Source organism: Molothrus ater, chromosome Z, assembly GCF_012460135.2.
Source record: "Molothrus ater isolate BHLD 08-10-18 breed brown headed cowbird chromosome Z, BPBGC_Mater_1.1, whole genome shotgun sequence".
NCBI lineage: Eukaryota > Metazoa > Chordata > Aves > Passeriformes > Icteridae > Molothrus > Molothrus ater.
Genome location: NC_050511.2, coordinates 9,023,425 through 9,042,013, shown reverse-complemented (window position 1 = coordinate 9,042,013; position 18,589 = coordinate 9,023,425). Strand labels below are relative to the sequence as shown.

Genomic DNA, 18,589 nt, shown 5'->3' with positions numbered 1-18,589 from the left:
TGGTCAGCACTGCTGAGGCCATGCAGGTGGGGAGCAGCCATTCTGTGACCCAACAAGGCACATATTCATTCCCTTCCCCTCATTATCAGGCCCTGAAGGTCCTGTGCAACAAGTACCAAAACATTTCTTCTTCCTCTCCCTGCCAGCCTCAAGGGCACCTGGCCAGGGTGGTGGTGGCAATGACCCTGGCACAGAGCCCTCTCCCTGCTGCCTGCTGGAGCCCAGCCTGGCACTTCCCATCACAACACACACTGAGAAAGTGTATTTTTCAAAATACTTCTTTATTTCTCTCAATACTGACATTACAAAAAAAAAAAAAAAAAGAAAAAAAAAAAGAAAAAAAAAAAGAAAAAAAATTACAAAAAACCCCACTATAAAACATTCAGGTCTCGTTGAAACCGAGAAAAACAAATCAGCTTGCGTCTGCGTGCTGGCCTGTCTTCTCGCTCACCTTGTCCACCACATTTCTCCACATTGAACTCCACAGGGACCAGTGGAGGGAACCAGTGGCCACCCCTGGCTGGCCAAAGCGGGTGATTGATTCAGCAGTGCCTCACAGGTCTCCTTGACCCACAGGTAACACTGTACAGCTGCACCCCCAGCCCCACGGACACCCCACGCACAGCCCCCCCACCCCAAGGGACCTCCTGCTTCAAGTCAGTAAATATTTTTTTTTTTTTTAGGAATTAAAAAAAAAAAGATTCCCAGGTTGGAAGGGGGGGGGGGATATTTGGCAGGGGTTTTCTTGGCAGTGCTGCAGTGAAAGAGGAGCTGTACAAAGCCAGGTCAAATGTGCCTCCAGCTCCACACCAGCCCTTTCCCTTTCCTGGGAAAAAAAATGGCATGAGGCAGAGTGGGCTGAGAAAGGTAAGAAATATAAAAATTCTCCTGATGGAAATCCAAAGGTTTTAAAAAAATACAGTATTTGAAAATGGAGCCACTAAGCAGACTGCCTCATGCACCTCCCAGATCCGCCCTGATGTCCAGAAACACCTCCTGAATGAATTGTCCCTGTAGAAAAATATATACACACGCCTCTCTCTTCTTATTAGAATCCCTAATTTGACCTGAAACACTAGTGAAACCCACAGCTCTGCTCACGCTTGGCTCTGCTTTTGCACCCAGATTAGTGCTACACGCACACACAACCCCACTCCGGGGGTTTGCTGTTCGTGTGGCTGAATCATCCCCCTTTCAAAAAAAGCCTGGGTGCGTCAGGCCAGTATCCCCAATACAGGCAGAGAAAAACCCTTACGAAGTTTATCTAATGAGCTCTATATATATGTATTTAAAAAATAAAAGCAGCAATGCAAACTCAACACATCTGAAAAAAGAAAGCTCCACCCTGGGCTTTCCCCCCTCCTCCTGCTGGCTGGGCCCTGTGGGCAGTAGGTGCAGGCAAGTGCTGCCCACGGGCACTGGGGACATCCCTGGGCAGGGGCAGGAGGCTGGATGGACCATCCCCACGTGCTCCGTTGTTTGGCACAGCCGAGGCTCGGTGTAGGCTTGGCACAGGAGAGCGGACCACGGCTGGACTTGGTACCGTGGCCCCAAGGTGAGAAATTGTCCAGCTACTGGGGGGGCCACCACAGGCAGGAGTGATCGGCACTGTGGTACAGCCGGGACCCCAAACAGCAGCAAGTATCAAAGAGGGGAAGAGAAAAACCAGCAGCGGGGATGCCAGATCCTGCGGAGTCCTATTTACACAGCGCCGGACCCCAGCAAGTCCAGCTTCTTGTGGGAAGAGTGGCCTGAAAAGCAGGTGACATAAAAAACCCACGACACGACGCACCTCCCCAGGCAAAGGGCCCACAGCTCTCGCTCTTGCGAGGCAGAAAAAATGGACCTCTGGGGAGAAAGAAAAGGTTTGGCAGTCAGGGGAGCTGAGGCAGACAGGAGTCTCCCCGTTGTTGGAGTAAAAAACCGGCCAAGAAGGATGGATAGGGGGTGGGTCGGATGGGTTTTTTGGGGGAGAAAAGTAGTGTGAGGGGTTGTTTTTTTCTCTTTTTTTGCATTTAAAAGTGCTGTGACACCTTGGCTCTGTGCAGGCCAGGTGCTGTGGCACACGCGTTTGGAGTATTGCTGCTTTGGAGGAGAGTCCCTGGGCTCTAGGAGCATGGGAGGTGCTGCTTGAGGATCTGTCTCGTCTGGGGAGCTATTCTGTCCGGGAAGCGGATTTTGAACTCCACGATCAAGTCTCCTCGCTGGCTGGGGGCCTTGGGGAAGGGCAGCCCCTCCCCACGTAGTCTCTTCACTGTCCCTGGCTTGATGATGTCGTTGCAGGGGAGCGGGATCACCCGTCCATCGATGGTGGGAATGTTCACAGTGCAGCCGCACAAGGCCTGAGGAAGGAAGAGGGAACAGGCCATCAGATGGGGCTGATACCCCAAAGCATCCTGACAGGCAGGCACACCCTGTACCCCCACTGGCTGCTCCCCCGGTTGAACTGCTCTGCTCCGCTGGATGCTGCCCGAGAGCATTGGATGATGCTCACCAGCACAAGCACAGCTCTCTGCTGGCACCAACCTGGTCCAACCACCATGAACTGGGCTGCAGGAGCCATGCAGGAGAGGGGTGCCCCAGCTCTCATGGGGGGAAGGACTCCCCTCCCCACCTGCTGGGCTGCCCAGAAGGCACCACCAGCACCCAGCCACCCACAGCAACAACGCAGGCTAAATTTAGCTCCTTTCCAGCCCTGTCGCCCAGCCTCAGGCAGCCGAAAATCCAGCTGAGATCATGGGATGCTGCCACAGCCCATCAGCTGTCACCCTCCAGAGCACGGCAGCTTTGCCCAGTGCTTGGGGTTATCTATAGCACAGCCCATGTCCCCTGTCCTCTGTCCCATCCCTGCCACTGACAGCCCCCACAAGGCCACGCCAGCATGGCACAATGGTGTGGCTGTGGCACTGAGCTTCCCCGGGAGCTGGGGGTGCTGGAAGGGCTGGTTCCCATCTCCTATCCCCTTGCACGGCCAGGAGCCATTGTGGGGGTGCCACCCCTCTGCACCCCAGCCCCCAGCAGCAGCCGCACACCGGCCTGCATTGGCAAGCCACGTGATGCAGGAATGCAGCAAGAAAATCCTTGTGTCCTTAAATAACTCAGACAGTTCTGTCGTACATGTGGGCAGGATCGTCTCCAGGCTTTCAGCAAGGGCTGAGCGAGAGGACTGCGGAACGATGCTTCTGGAAGGGGATGGGGGCTGGGGGGGTGCTGAGCTACAGCCTTGAGCTTCCATGTCGGGGCTGGCACAGGTCTGTCCCTCTGAACTGGGTCCTGGGGGTCCCAGCCCTCCCAAAACACCCTGCAAAGGGAGTGGAGAAAGATGCAATTGCTGTTTCTGGGGTAGGTGGGGGAATGTTCTGCATTCCCCCCCTCTACCAGGAAAAGCCTCCAAAGGCAGAGCAGCAACAGGCACCAGGAGAAACACCTCATGCTGGCCACTGGCTCTGAGATGATGAATGGGGCTTCTGCAGCAGAACCAAGGCTTTGAACCAGAGGGTTTGCAGTGGGATCTGTGCCAGAGCTGGTTCAGGGTCTTCGTTGAGTGGAGAACAGGGGAGAAGGTCCTAGCTCCTCTGCATGGTTCATCTGCAGAGGGCTCCTCCTGGAGAGGGTGTCCTCCAGGGATGAAGTCTTCAGCCTGCAGGAGGATGCCATCACCAGCTCTGTGTGAGCAGCAGGTGCTTGGCTGATCTCCAGCAGGTTGAGGGGAAAACAAAGCACAATCTCCCCACATCAAGGAGTTTGTGCATTCAGGCATGGATGCCAAAGCCCTCCTGCTCGCTGGTGCCCAGCGCAGTGTGCCATGGCTGCAAGTGCCCATGTGTGCCAAGAAAGGACACCTCCAGCCACAAAACAGAAAGGAGAACAAGAAGTTCCTGTGGGAACACGTGGATGGGGAAAGCAAGCAGAGATGTGAGCAGAAGCGGGCGGTAACAGCGAAGGCAGACAGGATCTTAATGTTTCCTTCCCAGAGCCAAGACGCAAGAATCCGAGGCAATCGCTCCTCCGCCGTATGTCCCTGTTTTTCATTCTTCTTGCTCAACTTTGCTGGCATTTGGGAAAACAGTTGCTGAAGTAACACCAGTAACCGCGGGAGCTACCCCGCATCCTAGAAAGAGGCTTGGTTTATCCCTGGGGATGAAATCACCCTGGGTTTGAGCACTGTGCTGTGCGAGCAGAGCTTTATCTAGGTCACCACTGGGTCCTCCTCCGCTCGCGGCGAAGCCGCCGGGGCGGGCGTCGCCACCGGCCGCGTCCCAGCCGGGATGAGCTGAGGCGCGGATGCTTCGAGGAGGGTGACGCCAGGTAAAGGATGCAAAGCGGGATGGTGCCGAGGGCAGGCATTAGGCAGCAGCCAGGAGGGCAGGACGCCCTGCCGGCAGCGCTGCCTCCCAGCAGAGGCAGCTGCTGGTGGAGCTGCGCGTCTCCGCCCTCCCACAGCTCCTTGCTGCGGCACACGCCTCTGATTTTAGGAAGGAAGACAACGAGTCCCTGGAAAAGCACTCCTACATCTGTGATTCTGCAGCAGACAGGTGGCAAAACTCCTGCACTGCCCCAGCCAGGCACCTAGCAGGGCCAGGACTCAAGGGCTGGGAAGGCCCTCCAGTACCCATCACCTGCCAGCTTTCTTGATGGCACTATGTTCTCTCATGGCAGTGGCAGAGACTAAAACTCAGGCTAGAAGAGGCAGTCTTGCAAGGCAGAAGGTGCAAGAAGACACCTAAGGCTACAGCCAGAGGCTGAGGAAATGGAGAAGTTGTGCTCTGTCACATACTGAGGTGGTAGCATACAGAATTGGAGGGCTCCCAGCATCTGCTCGTGCTCCAGAGCACTTAAGGAACTGCTTTTCCTGGAAGAGAAACGCAGCAGAGTATCACACTGTCCTGGCAAGCAGCAGGCTGGGGATGACAGTCAGCCAGACCAGCAGCCCCATGAGGATGCCCAGCATGTTGGGTTTGTGCTGGGGGAGGTCAGAGACCAGACATTCCAGCTGAAAGAGATAAGGGATTGCCTGGACCATTAATTTTCTGCTTTGTGTCTGCATTTTGCAAATCTGCTGCCAGCATGCAGGCCTTGCTCATGGAGCTCACAGGTGTCCAACACTTCTGGTGCACTTCTCGAGCCTGTTTCTCCAGTTACTGCTCAAAAGTCAACTCCAGGCAGGAGTCCCTCCACGCTGGCCAGTGCACAGACTTGAGCTAACATGGTCTGGAAATCAGCACAGCCAGCTCAGATAAAAGGAATGAACAGCAGGAAATATCTGAGATACGGCATGCACTGCTCCATAAATAAGGCAGTGTCTCCCGAGTATTTCTGGATTGGAGATCCAGGAGAACCAGCTACTGCAGGAATAAACCTCTGTACTTTGCACTGTGAGGGAAACTCCTGAGTCTGCAATATAAGTGGAGCTGAGGTTGCTTCAGGAGTGCCCAGCTCTGCCTGGCCCATGTGCTTTTTGCCCCCAGTACACCCGGTCACAGCCTGAGCTGGGATGCAGAGCCATCATAGAGCCCTCCTGACTTCCTGGCACACTTCACAAGATCACGTTTTCCTGCCTCAGGTCTGGCCCATTGAGCTTATTTCTATTCAATGCATTTGAGAACATAAATCTGCCTTCAGGAAGAAAAAAAAAAATCAGCTCATTAAGAAGACAGACAGCGTCTACCGTCTGAAAGGAACAGCAAATGGCAGCTGCCAAAAATGTCAACGTTAACTGCAGCTGCCAGCTGGGATTTATTAAAAGGTAGTTTTACAGCAGCAGTGGCGAACAGCACATCTTGTACTGAGGTAATCTTCCCTTTCTCTCCCACCTTCGTGCAGATTACTGGATGATCTGTTGCATCCATCTAGCCCTGCCGTGACCTCCAGGACTGGCAGCCTGGAAGTGTTGAGTTTTACTCATTGCCTGGGTATTTAATTTGTTTGGTTGCTTATCTAGGAAAGCCAGAATCAAGGAAAACACTGCTCAGGGAGGGCAAGGGATCACTTTCCTCCACGTGATCCTGCTCTCTGCCCATGGGAAGAGGCACCTGGTGCAACCCTAGGCAGTAACTAAGCCACAGCAGGCTCAGCTACAGGAAAAGCAGGAATCAGACTGATGCCACCCAACCTGGGTTTTCCCTTGCTCCTACAGCAGATATGCCCTTCATTCCACATGTGAAAACCGTATGCTAAAATAGAAGAACATGACATACGGAGAAGGGAGAAAATGGATAAAATGAGCCACCTGAATTGGCTCAAGAAGTGAGGTATGTTCAGCAGGGACCGCAGCATCAGTGTCCCACACCTGGCATGGAAGTCAAGCACCTCCAAAGCCACGACCAAGTTGGCCTCTGCAGTTCCTGTCTTGCAACCTACCTGGTCTTTCCTATCCAGAGCAGGAGAAAGACTGCCTCCCATCTTGGCCCCAAAGGCCATGAACCAGTGCCACCCCACATACCATGGGATTTACCACCCGTACCCACCTCTTTAAGACTGATGTTTGCCGTGTAGATCACGTTTGTCCCGTCCCTCTTGAAGTGCGAGTGAGGCTTGTCCTTGAGGATGAAGACGATGTCTGCAGGGATGTTGTCTGGAGTGGCATCCCCTTCTTTGGGGAATGTGATTTTGGTTCCCTCCTTCCAACCCCGTTTGATGACAATGTTTAGGATCTTGTCCTCAGTCCGCATGGTCCGGCCATCAGCGTTGAGCCTTCTGCGAGTGATCTTCATCCTCTTGGTGGATCCGTGGTAGATCTCTTCCAGGGACACCTTGAGCTCGTGGATGACAGGTGGGTCCTGGACCTTCCTCCGCGTGTGCAGGGACTCCTGGTGCCGCCGGTGAACCCCATTAATGCCGTTGAAGCCGAACCGGCCAAAGGCACTGAAAGGGTCGTCATCATCATCCATATCCATGTCTTCCTGGTCAAAGCCATTGAACATCCGGGAGCGGCTGCTGGCGAAGAAGATGTCGAAAGGGTTGGAGCCTCCAAAGAAGGATGCGAAGGTGGCATGGGGGTCTCCATGGAAGGTGTAGTGGAAGGTGTTCCCTGAGCCACCTGAAGAGCCACCTCCAGTTTTGAGACCTGGAAGACAAGGGGGAAGAGGAGACATGAATGCTCCCTGTGGGGGAATGCTCTGCAGGGACTGCACTGCCCAGGTGGGAGAATGGCCTCTGCCACCTCCTTCCACCCTCTCCTGAGTGTGCATACCACCTCCAGCCCAACCACTGTGAAGGCACCATCTCCACCCATGACACACAGTTGCACTCCTACACGCTGCAAGCTCAGAATCCATTCAGGTTTTGTTTCCTCTATCCCTACTGAAGGACCTCTTTGATTCTCTCCACCCTGTTCACCTAATTTTAATTTAAAACATACCCTGATCAGTCCATCTCCATTTTTCCCCATGAGCAGGCTCTTTCCTGCCCCAATAGCCTTGTCTCTGAGACTGGATATTAGGAAAAATTTCTTCACAGAAAAGTTGGTCAGGAACAGGCTGCCTAGGGAAGTGATAGAGTCACCATTCTTGGAAGTGTTCAAAAGGTGTGTGGATGTGGCACTTAGGGACGTGGCTTAGTGATGAACACGGCAGTGCTTCATTAAATGATCTTAAGAGATCTTCTCCACCCTCAATGATTCTACAGGCAGGTGGAGGTGAGCAGACCTCCAGGTTGGCATGCAGCTCCCTCACACTGGCTGTATAAAATGCCAGGTAAACTCCAGGTTTGAATCATTTAGCAACCTTTCCCATGGGAAACTCCCCTGCCAGGTCCCAGGCTGAGCCTGACGTCACTGCAACTCATCCCAAGTCCCAAAGAGTCAAGGCACATGACAAATGCCCCCCAAAGAGGTCACACATGCTCTGCAAGGCTATTTTTGATCAGCAGGGTTGGGAAGGGTTAAGCCAAGCCTAGCTCAGGGACTATTTTCAGGGCACACCAGTGACAGTGAAGGACTATTTCTGACAGGCTGTCCTTTGTCCCAACCCCCCAAGCCCTTTCCAAAGCAGGACAAGTTTGGGGGTCTCTTCTGAGTGCTGAAGTCAGTATTCTGGGTGGGCTGAAGGGGCTTTTCCACTTCATCTTGCCTACATAGCATGTGTGACCCTGAAGTTCCTCAAAATGCTGATCTTCATTGCCCAAAAAAAATGGGAAACAAAACATGTGGGGAAGGTCATGGAACATGAGAGGTTCAGCAATGATGGGACATGGTGGAAGATGGTCTTTAACTTGATGGGGCAGCGAGGGAGCTCTTACCCTCTTCCTTAATTCACTCTTATTTTAGATGCCTGCAGGCGACAGGGATTTTGTCAAATCCCCAGTGAGCCCCACTCCTAATAGACTGTACAGCCAGGAGGTTTCACCTTTAATCCCATGACGCCAGCCTGAGCGGGGTCCGATTTCACTGAGGCCTCCCGGGAAAAGCTGGTTTCCCACTTGAGAGAGTCTCTTCTCATTTTACAGGGCAGCAAATCACTGTGCCCTGTGCATCCATCACAGCCCTGACATAACTAACGGGTCAACAATTAACCCACTGCTGCTTAATCCCGCCGGTGGCTTGTGAGGGGATGCACCTGCCCGAGAGAGGAGCTGCCTCTTCCACACAGCAGCCTGCTCCTGCCAGACCTCCTGCTCTTTTAAGCACCCAGGCCCTGGGCTGATTAATGCAGATGCTATTCGGCACTCTCCTCGAATGGGGCTGCACTCTTCCATCATCGACTAATAAGGCCGCCTGCCTTGGAGTGGCTCTCCTCCTCCTCCTCCTCCTCCATGCCAACCACCAGACAACAGCAGCCGCTTGGTTTCAAAACAAGGGCCTATTACTTAAATTGGGAAAAGCTTTGAATCCTGTAGGTCAGCTTGTACCAGGGAGGACAATGGGATCAGTGCCCAAGTGCAGGGGGAATGTGGGCAGAAGCAGTACGTCTCTGCTGTGTTATTTAGGTCATTTAAAGAGCTGCTAACAAATTACCTTAGGTACAACCCAGGAGGTGAGCTCCTTCAATTTCTCAGCTGGCACCCAAAGTTCTGGGGCAGAGGGCAGGAGGAGCCCAGCCACCCCAGGAAGCAAGCTGACAAATGGCTGGAAAAGTGAAGCAGCCTGGGGAGGAGTGGGATGAGAGGTGATTTCTGCCACCTGTGGAGCCTTCACTCTCTCTGATTCTTTGGCAACCAGTCCCATTTCAGAAGTAGGCATGAAATACCGAAACATCTCTCTGTGAAAACCCTCCCTCACCTCTAAAACAGATTTGGACCCCACATCCCTGCCTCCCAGTGGGCAGTATCTATCCCCTTACCTTCCTCCCCATACTGGTCATACACAGCTCGTTTCTTGGGGTCACTCAGGACGTCATAAGCCTCCGCAATCTCCTTGAACTTCTCCTCAGCGTTGGGGTCTTTATTCTTATCGGGGTGATATTTCAGGGCCATTTTCCGATAGGCCTTCTTGATTTCATCTTCATTAGCACCGCTCTGGATGCCCAAAATCTTGTAATAGTCCTTCCCCATGATGGCGACGCTGCTGGGAGCCGAGTACTTATTCCTGAAAGGAGAAAGACAGCTCTTCGTGAGGTGAAAATCACACAGGGGCAGCTGGGGACGGGACTGGCACACACTTGTCGCGGAGACGATGCTCCCTGTGTCCCACAGGCCAGCAGCACCAGAGTCGGCTCAAGTCCACGCTTCCCAACAGAGGTCAGAGCCCTGGTGCCAGAATGTATCCCAGCTCTGGTTTTATCCCGCTGAGCCCCTCGGCTGGGATGGGCAGACTCATCTCTGAGGCTAACAGGGAGAGAGAGCTCAAGTCGGGGCACGGTGCTATTATAGGGGCCACACCACTGCTAACGTCAGGCCAGGACCACGTCCCTGTCCGTCCCCCCCTGGCTGAGTCAGGAGGGCTGAGCTATGTCCAAATGTAGCTGCCGGCCTGTGTCCACCCCCTTGCCTGGTTCTCTCCCAGCTGGGGACCTGAGACCCAAGTCAGGGTGATGACAGCGGGTTTTGGAGGCTGAAAGCAGTGGCAGGGACCACGTTGTGCCTTCACCTTAAAGGAACTTCAAACATTTTGTTCCTGAAAGCAATTGGCATTCAGCTGGAGATAAGCGCCTCCGGCTGTCAGAGCCATAATTTGTATTTAGCGGAGAGAGAACGGAGCCGTTAGACAGAAACATCTTGTGATGGTGGGAGGGCTTTTTTCTTTTTCTGTTTTAAAAAAAGACCCAACACTTTCTAGCCTGACTTGCACTCCCCAACTGGATCTTGCAGTAAGGCAGGAGCTCAGGGCTCACTCGCTGCATCGCGCGGGGGCTGAGGCCGTGCCCATGCCTATACTAAGGCATGGAAAACCCGGTGGCCGTAATTCATCCCCCAGTCACTGCTGGAGTCACAGCCATCCAGGGAGCAGCCAGGGGGATGGCAGGGCTGCTCCTCCAGGCAAAACCTAACAGGTCCCATGCCTCTCCATGGATGTTTCCCACTGCTCCTTGACTTTTGGTTATCTGACAGCAAACATTTGACACCAGGAACCGCAGGGTCTGGCCTGGCACCTCTCACACTCAGTGCTGCCCCTCCAGACCTGCATTCCCACTGCTCACATCCTGCTCCCTGCTACAGTCAAAGTTTCACCCTATACTTGCTCCAAAGACACCTGAGCCACCCCAACCTGCTGTGCCCCTCCAGCAGAGGGATTATGGAATGGGGTGTGAGTTTTGGCCCTTTCCTTCACCATCATACAAACTACCAGATGTTCTCCCCACCCTTACTCTCTATCCATGAGCTCCCATTGGAGGTCACAGAGGGACCTCCCAACCACCACAGCTCAATCAAGGGTGGCTATGCTCCCCAAGGATCCATGCTTGGGTGCTGCTCTAAGCATCTGGCAGCCACACCAAGCATCCAACACTTGCCTTGGACCATGCCCTGGGCAATGACCCCCTACAAGAGCTTGGAAATTGGTCCCACATTTGGCCACCTCCATCCAAACCACCGACTTCTGCTCTTTTTTGCTCCAGCTGTGGAGGATAAGCTTTGCTGTACATGGGGAGGGGGGCTAAGGCACCCCTGAAGGACACAGTGAAGGGAGATGGGGGCATCTGCAAACACTGTACAACAGCTCAGGCGGCACAGAAGAGGTGGGAGGAGGTCCCTGGGGGCATAAAGAGCATCTGACAGCGTCTCCTGTGGCAGCTCCCGGATGCCAGCACATCTCTATACCAGCTCCTGCATGCAGAGATGCCAGCAGCATGCAGCCCACGCAGGTGTTCGGGGATGCTCTGCCCCCAGCCCACATCCACCTCCCCATTTACCCTCCTTAAGTGATGGGGAAGCTGCAGGAGACCCTGGGGTGAGCAATCAGCAAGAGAACCAAGAGCTATCCTGTCCATTCTCCCCACCAAGGGTCACTCCAACACCCCACATCCCCACAGCAACCTCCAGTGGAGGGCAGGGGCTCCCTGAGGCTAGTACTGGCATGACGATTTGGCCCTGTCTGGCCCTGTTGCTGACCCTCCCACAGCGAGAGCAAACCAAGCAGTGCTAAAGAAAACCCCATCACACCCTAGCTCCAGCAACACAGAGCTGACAAACCTTCAACTGTCACTGCCCAGGGACCACAGTGTCTGGCTCTGACCCCAGGCAGCCCAACCTGACAGCACCACTGGGGCACCCTCATCTGGCCAAAACCCCGCAGCGTTTCCCATGAAAAGACATCCCAAAAACGCAAAATTCTGTCACCACCCACAAGATCTCTGGTCTTGCCCACCGAGAGATCTTTGGCCAGGGTGGGGATGCCTGATGAGAATCTCTGACCTGACCAAGGACCCCTTCGTCTGGCTGGGTGTGGGGAAGGGAATTTCTGTACCGAAATGCATCCCGGTGCCGCGTTTACCGTGCCAGAGAGAACCAGGTGCTGGAGGGTGACCCAGTGGATTAAGGCACGCTCCCGAGGCTCAGCTCACATGCACAATGGTGGTAAAACACGACTCTGTCCCTGCAGAGCCTCCCTCCTTCCCTCCCACTTCTCTGGGATCAGCTGCGCCTTGCCACCGATCCTCTCCCCCTTCTGCTCAGTCATCCTCTCCTGCCTTCCCATTTAACCCCCTCGGGAGCGGTGGGGGGGGGGGTTTCAGGCTGGCAAAGGCATTCCTGTATCACCCTTGCAAATCAGATGCCCCCAGATAATTCACGGCCACCCTGCCTTGGTGAAAACCACAGGCAGTTCCCTGCCCTGCCGAGCCAGCCCCACCTCCATCCTCCTCTTGCAACCACACCGAAAGAAAAAAAAATTAAATAAAGAATAAATCTTTGTTCCGGCCCCGCACATGACATCAGCCCGAGCAACCGCTGGGCTAGCGCGCCAGCTGAATAGCGATCGTTTGACATAATCCCTCTGCTCGGCAGTCATCTAAGGGAACAAACCCACCCTGGCAACGGCACAAGATTTTTTTTTGTTCCATCTCGGGGTCCAAGGTCACCGCGGGATGCCAGGGACAGGCACTGATGGTTTAACGAGGACACAAGGTCGAGAGGCGGAAACCCACTTACCGAAACTTTACGAACACATTCATAGTCCAAGCTGTCATTTTTAAAGGCTCTAGCTTTATTTTAAACATCGCGGCTGTCCGCAGGCGGCGGCAGGTGCTGTGTGCCCGGCCGGGAGGCACTGGAGGGCGGGAGGAGGGCGGCGGGGCAAAAGGTGCTGGCTCGTGCCGGGGATGCCGCCGCCGCCAAGGGATGCTCTGCTGGCGAGTCCCCCCCTCCACCTCCTCCGGCACACCCAAAGGGCAGCTCTTCGCCAGCCCGGCAGCCGTGGTTGGCTCTGACCTCGCTCCCAGGATGGCTCCGAAAGGGCTCCTCCGGTCGACGCGGTGCCGCCGGGGAGCTGCCGTCCTTTGTGTGATTCCCAGCCGCGCACGGAGAGACCCCTTCAATGGAGCCACTCGCCGTGCCGTAATTTTCCTTTTAATTGGTTTCTTGACGCTTTCTCGTTAAACAGACAGATTAAGACACTTCTGCTTAATCCGTCAGTTCCAGCATTCCTCTTCTCCGCTGCCACAAGGCACCCAGCCGCCTGGTACCGTCACGTCCCCCACGCAGCCCTCTCCAAGGAGCGCAGGGAGCGCAGCCAGGAGCCCCCCGGTGTCCCCAGAAACGACTCTGCTGACGCCCAGGGCTGAGCACCCGCCAGGCGAATCGGGTAGGGAGAAAAGTAGGGCGGCGTTGATATGGAAAAAAGTCACGTTAACCAATGTGCACCTCCCCAGCTTTTCCCGTTCGGATGCATGGGGGTCCCTGTGTCCCCCTCACCGGCCGCCGGCACCGGTCCCCCGGCAAAAAGGGATCTGAGTGCCGCATTCCCGCCCGGCGTCCCGGACTCCCCGTGGCGGCAGGGCAGCGGGACGGGGACGGTGCGTCCCCCGAGCCCACGGCGCAAAACCTACTTCTGAGAAGTCACCTTCAGGCACGCCAAAGAAAGCTAATGCCACCGCGTCCCCTCGTCTGTCACCGTCACTCGCAGGCCACGGAGAGCATCCTCTCCAGAAGCGCTACACCGAAACTAGGCAGCCGTACTGGGGGTACCACCAGGGTAGCTCCTGCATCCCACCCGCGGCAAGCGAAACAGCCGGGCGGGAGACAGCCCCCCGTCCCGCCGTGTCCCCAGGGGCTGGAGTCCCGCCGGGCTCCGAGCCGCCCGGGTCCGGCCAGGCGCGGGTGCCGAGGCAGCGCATACCTCTCGGCGCGGCTCCAGAAGAGCAGGATTGCCGGCATGGTAGCGTATCCCGGGCTCAGTCAGGGAGCTGGTGGGGATCTTGTCGCGCCGGGGCAGGCAGAGCCACCCGTGCCCGTGCTGGATGGCAGTCTCAGGCAACCAGGCAGCAATGTCATGACTACCCGCAATGAATCATCCCCTCCCCGAGCCCCCACACGCACCGCCCGCCTCCCCCTCCCCACCGACAGCCCCACTGGGGTGCCGGCACCTGCGTGGGGACGGGGTTAACCCTCCCCTCGCTGCCTCTGCCAGCACAGCCCCCGCTGCCAGCCCCGCCGGCGGCCGCCTCCTGCGTGGGCACGGCGCAGGACCCCCGCTCAGAATGTCCCCAGAGAGGGTCCCAGATCCCCACAGCCACAAAGTGCTGTCTCCTGCATGCGGATGGTGTCAAGTACCACTTGAGATCACCCCCGACAGGGTCCCCCATTTTCCAGACCTATCTAGTGCTGGCTCTTGGGTGGACATGGGGTCAAGCCCCTCACAGTGTCTCCCCAAGTAGGTTCCCCTCTTTGCAGCCACGCTCGGCTGCTCACAGTTGTGTGGAGATAGGGTCAAGCCCCCCCCATGCTGCCTCCCCATATAGAGTACCCCAATTCCAGAGTCACCAGGATGCTCACAATGCCATGGGGATGGGGTTGCACCCCCCCACTGCACAGATCGCCACCCCATGCCCCCCACCCAGCCCCACTGTGGGGCTAAGAACTTCATGGGGATGGGGTTTGTCCCCCTCCCAAGCCCAGAGGCACTGTCCTTTTTAGGGGCTGTCACACACGCAGGGGTTCACTCATGCTTTGTGCCCCAGTGCACAGACCCGCAGGGTCCAGGGGTGACCCCCTGCCATGATCAAGCCCCACCGGGACCCACTGCCCGCCTCAAGAGGAAAGCAGGTTAACCCTATCCTCCTGGTCAGCCCTCCCAGGAGACACTGTCACCTCGACTGAGGACAGGGGTTAACCCCTTCCATGCTGGTCCCTCTAACCGTGTTACTGTCACCTGGGTGGGAGGTTACCAACTCTCTCACCAGCCAGTTCAGCCCCACTGGGATACACAGGTACCCCCAGGGTGGTGGTGGAGGGGTGCTGACCCCTTCCAGGCCACTCCACATAGCTCCAACAGGGCGCATTATTCCCTCCAAAGTGAAACAGGAGAGAAGGATTTACCCTAACCTCACCACCCTCTCCAGCTCCACAAGACTGTACTGCAGCCCCATGGCAGGGGGTGTCACCCTCTCTCTCCCTGCCCCACATGGATGCACTATCTCTGTTATGGGGCACGGGGATTAACCCCTTCCTGACACACTCTTCAGAGCCACAGGGACACATGGTCACCAGGGTAGGGCAGCCCAGTTAACCCTGAGCCACAGCCCCACCAAGAAACCCTGACAGCCCACAGGAGCCAGAGATGCCAACTCCTTCCTCCCCCACCTTCAGCCCCATAGAGACTCCGTGTCACCCCATGGTGACAGAACAGGCTGGCTACCCTCTGCTCCCCACCCACGAAGGGGCAAAGGAGCTAAGCTCCCAGACCCACTGCCAAACCTGTCACCCCTTGGGGCAGAGAGGCCGATCCTGCCAGCCCCTAGGGACACCCTGCCACTTCACAAAGCAGAGGTTTAGTCCCCAGATCAGAACAGACTGTCACCCCATGGGTGGAGTGGGGCAAGCACCCCTTCCCAGCCCTATAGGGACATGCTTTCACCCTATGGGCAGAGGGGCAAATGAGCCCTGCAGTGACACCCTGTCACTCCTCGGGGCAGAGGGACTGACCCTCCCCAGCCCCACAGTGACATTCTACCATCCACAGTGCAGGGGGACTGACGACCCCCCAATTTCATGGCAACAACTTGTCACGCACGGCGCAGGGAACTGACGGCTGAGCCCCACAGCAACCCCTGTCACCCCCTGGGCAGGGGGACTGACCCCACAGCGACACGCTGCTAGCCCCAGACAGGGGCATTGCCCCCCACCCCAGGGTGACCCTTTGTCACCCCCCGCCGGTCCCACAGGGGCACCCTGTCACCCCGGGCTAGGGGGGACTGACCCCCGCCCAGCCCCACGGCAACACCCTGTCACCCCACGGCGCGGAGTGACGCCCCACCCCACAGTGACACCGGGGTGACACACGATCCCCCCCACCCACAGCGAGCCGCTTCGCTCTGTGGGGCACGGGGGCTGACTCCTCCCGGCCCCTCGCCACCAACTTGTCACCCCACGGCAGTCCCGCAGTGACGCCCTGGCACCCCGCAGGGCAGGCGGGCTGGCCCCCCGGGCCGGGCCGGGCTGCGGTGGTCGGTGTGGGGGTGCGGGGGCGGTCGGGGGGGCCCCCCCGGCACTCACCGCTCCCGCTGTCCCGGGGCGCCGCGCGCTCGCTGGGCCGCCCCCGCCCCCGCCCCCCGGCCGCCACGTCAGGGGAGACCCGCCCGCGCGCGCCACGCCCCCGTTGGCCCGAGGGGCTGTCCATCGCCCTGCTGCGCCACGCTGATTGGTCTGCCCTGAAAGGGAGGCGGGGCGAAGGCGGGCCCCCGCCGTTCACCTGCCCACCTCTCCCCCACTCGCCTCGCAGTCCCCGCCTTCCATTGGTCAGTTCAAGCCAGCACCGCCCTTTCGGCGCTCTCTGATTGGCCGGGCGCTCGCTCGCAGCGGCGGGATCCCCGGGGGGAATCTTCTGGAAAGGCGTTACGTCACCGAGGAGCCGCACCTCAGGCCGTCCGTGGGCGCGCCCCCTCCCCCGCCGCCCGCGGCTCCGGGGGCTCGGGGAGCGGGGGTTGTGACCCGGCCGGGGCGGTGCGGCGGCCGTGGGTGGTTCTGAGGGCACCGGGGCAGCCAGCACGCTGTCGGGGGCTGGAGCTGCTCAGGGCCCGTGCCCCATCCCCCAGGCCTGGCAGCCCCCAGGACCCCGGCGCAGGCAGGGCTGTGGTGGTGCAGCATCCCTGAGGGAATAAGGTTGGAAAAGACCCCTGAGCTCAAGTCCAACCTGTGAGTGGACACATCGCCATCAACCAGACCATGGCACTTAGCGCCAGGTCCTGTCTTTTCAGGGACGGTCACTCCACACCTCCCTGGGCAGCCACTCCAAAGCCCAGTCACTCTTTCTGTGACAAAAATCTTCCTAATGTTCAACGAAAACCTCTCCTGGCACAGGTTGAGGCTTTGTCCTCTTGTCCTGTCACTTGTTCGCAGGGAGGAGAGACTGACCCAGACCTGGCTACACCCTTCTGTCCCAGAGAGTGATAAGGCTCCCTTTGAGCCTCCTCCAGGCTGAACACCCTGAGCTCCCTCAGCTGCTCCTCATCCCCAGCTCCATTGCCCTTCTCTGCTGAAGGAGGTTCAAGGTCCTGGAAGCACTTGGCAAGGCCAGGAGGGCTGGATCCAGGGTGGGAATTGTGAGGAGAAGGTGTCAGGAAGGTACTGGAGCATCGGGGCCATGCCATGGGAATGCAGGGCAGTGCAGGCATCTTAAGAGCCCTGCCTGCATGAGGTGTGCCCTGCTCCATGTGGGACTGGTGGGGGCAGGAGGGACAGCAAGTCCTTGAGGAACTTAAAAAAGACATAACGGTGGTAGAGTGAGTCCAGAGAAGGGAAGTGGAGCAGGAGAAGCGTCTGGAGCACAAGTCCTGTGTGGAAGAAGAATTGGCTGAGGGACCCAGGAGTGTTTGGAGAAAAGTAGGCTCAGGGGGCACCTTATCACTCTCTGCAGCTCCCAGGAGGTATAGCCAGATGGGGGTTGGTCTCTTCTCCCAGACAGCCAGGGACTGGAGAGGAGGACAAAGCCTCAAGCTGTGCCAGAGGAGGTTTAGGTTGGACATTAGGAATAATTTCTTCATAGAAGAGGTGATTAGACATTGGAATGGGCTCTCCATTCGTGGACTCCAGGTGGTGGAGTCAGCTGCCCTGGAGGTGTTCAAGGGGAGATTGGACGTGGCAGTTTGTCCATTATTTGCTTTACAGGGTAGTGTTTGGTCATAGGCTGGACTCGATGAGCTCAAAAGTCTTCCCCTAATTGGTTCTGTGATTCTGTGGGGCTCTCTGAGGTGTCTGACAGGATGATGGGTGAGCATCCCCTCCCCAGGAACAATGCCATAGCCACATCAAACACCCAATGCGATGGGGACAGGGTCCTTATGAAACAGAGGGTGGGTGAGACTCTTTATAGACTGTGAGGGCTGACATTGTGCTATGCCTTTTCATCATGGAAAAGCCACTGGGCTCCAAAGCCCTGGTCCACTGGGACGCTCAGTGTCTGTGTTTAAAACAGCTTCTGCTCTGACATTGGTGCATCGCAGCTCCACAGCATCTGTGGCCAGCTAGCCAGGAAACTGGGTAGCTGAGCCACACATGCTGCCAGCACTGTCCCTCTGCAAACCCTGTCACATTTTTCCTTCTAAACTGGGGGAGAAATGTGTGTTTGGGCCTTTGCCATGTGAGTCTCCCCCTTGATCTTTCCAGCATCCCTGCGTGAGTTAGACCGATAACAAAGTGGCTCCTGGTTGGAGGAGCTGTCTGGACCCAGTGACCTGGATTTTGTCCTGGGAAATCTGCCTGTCTTGAGAAGAAAACCCACGTCTTGATGCTGTTGATTTAGTGCATAACATGGGGACAGCATCCTGCCTGCACACCTGTCCGCAGACTGAGGGGGGAAGCATCTGGTCGTGCAGGTGCTGCAGCTCGTGGGTGGAGCTGAGCGCTGCTGTGAAAGGCTGAGGCTGTTGTTTGTCCTTTTGTAACCTCTGTGTGCTTCCTTACTGATGGAGCGTTTGGAAAGGGCGCTTTCAGTTTGCATCTTGTCTGACCCTTGTGGTTTGATCACAGCATTGGCCTCTCTGTCCTGCCTGGGCTCCTTGGC

At 56.8% G+C, this 18,589-nt stretch overlaps 1 protein-coding gene across 5 annotated transcripts; it reads right to left on the bottom strand.

The window, feature by feature from the left end:
* Window positions 1-340: 340 nt before the first annotated feature.
* DNAJB5 (DnaJ heat shock protein family (Hsp40) member B5) lies at window positions 341-16,102 on the bottom strand. 5 transcript variants are annotated; one of them, XM_054517921.1, is made up of 4 exons: window positions 16,084-16,102; window positions 9,279-9,523; window positions 6,468-7,066; window positions 341-2,342 (listed from the first exon to the last, which is right to left on the bottom strand). In XM_054517921.1, the coding sequence occupies exons 2-4, from the start codon at window positions 9,487-9,489 to the stop codon at window positions 2,109-2,111; spliced, it is 1,044 nt and encodes a 347-aa protein (XP_054373896.1). In that variant the 5' UTR covers window positions 9,490-9,523; window positions 16,084-16,102; the 3' UTR covers window positions 341-2,108. The 5 variants fall into 5 exon arrangements, with proteins under 5 accessions (XP_054373896.1, XP_036259281.1, XP_036259280.1 ...); XM_036403388.2 differs by lacking the exon at window positions 16,084-16,102 and adding an exon at window positions 13,709-13,855; XM_036403387.2 differs by lacking the exon at window positions 16,084-16,102 and adding an exon at window positions 12,523-13,669.
* Window positions 16,103-18,589: the final 2,487 nt, after the last annotated feature.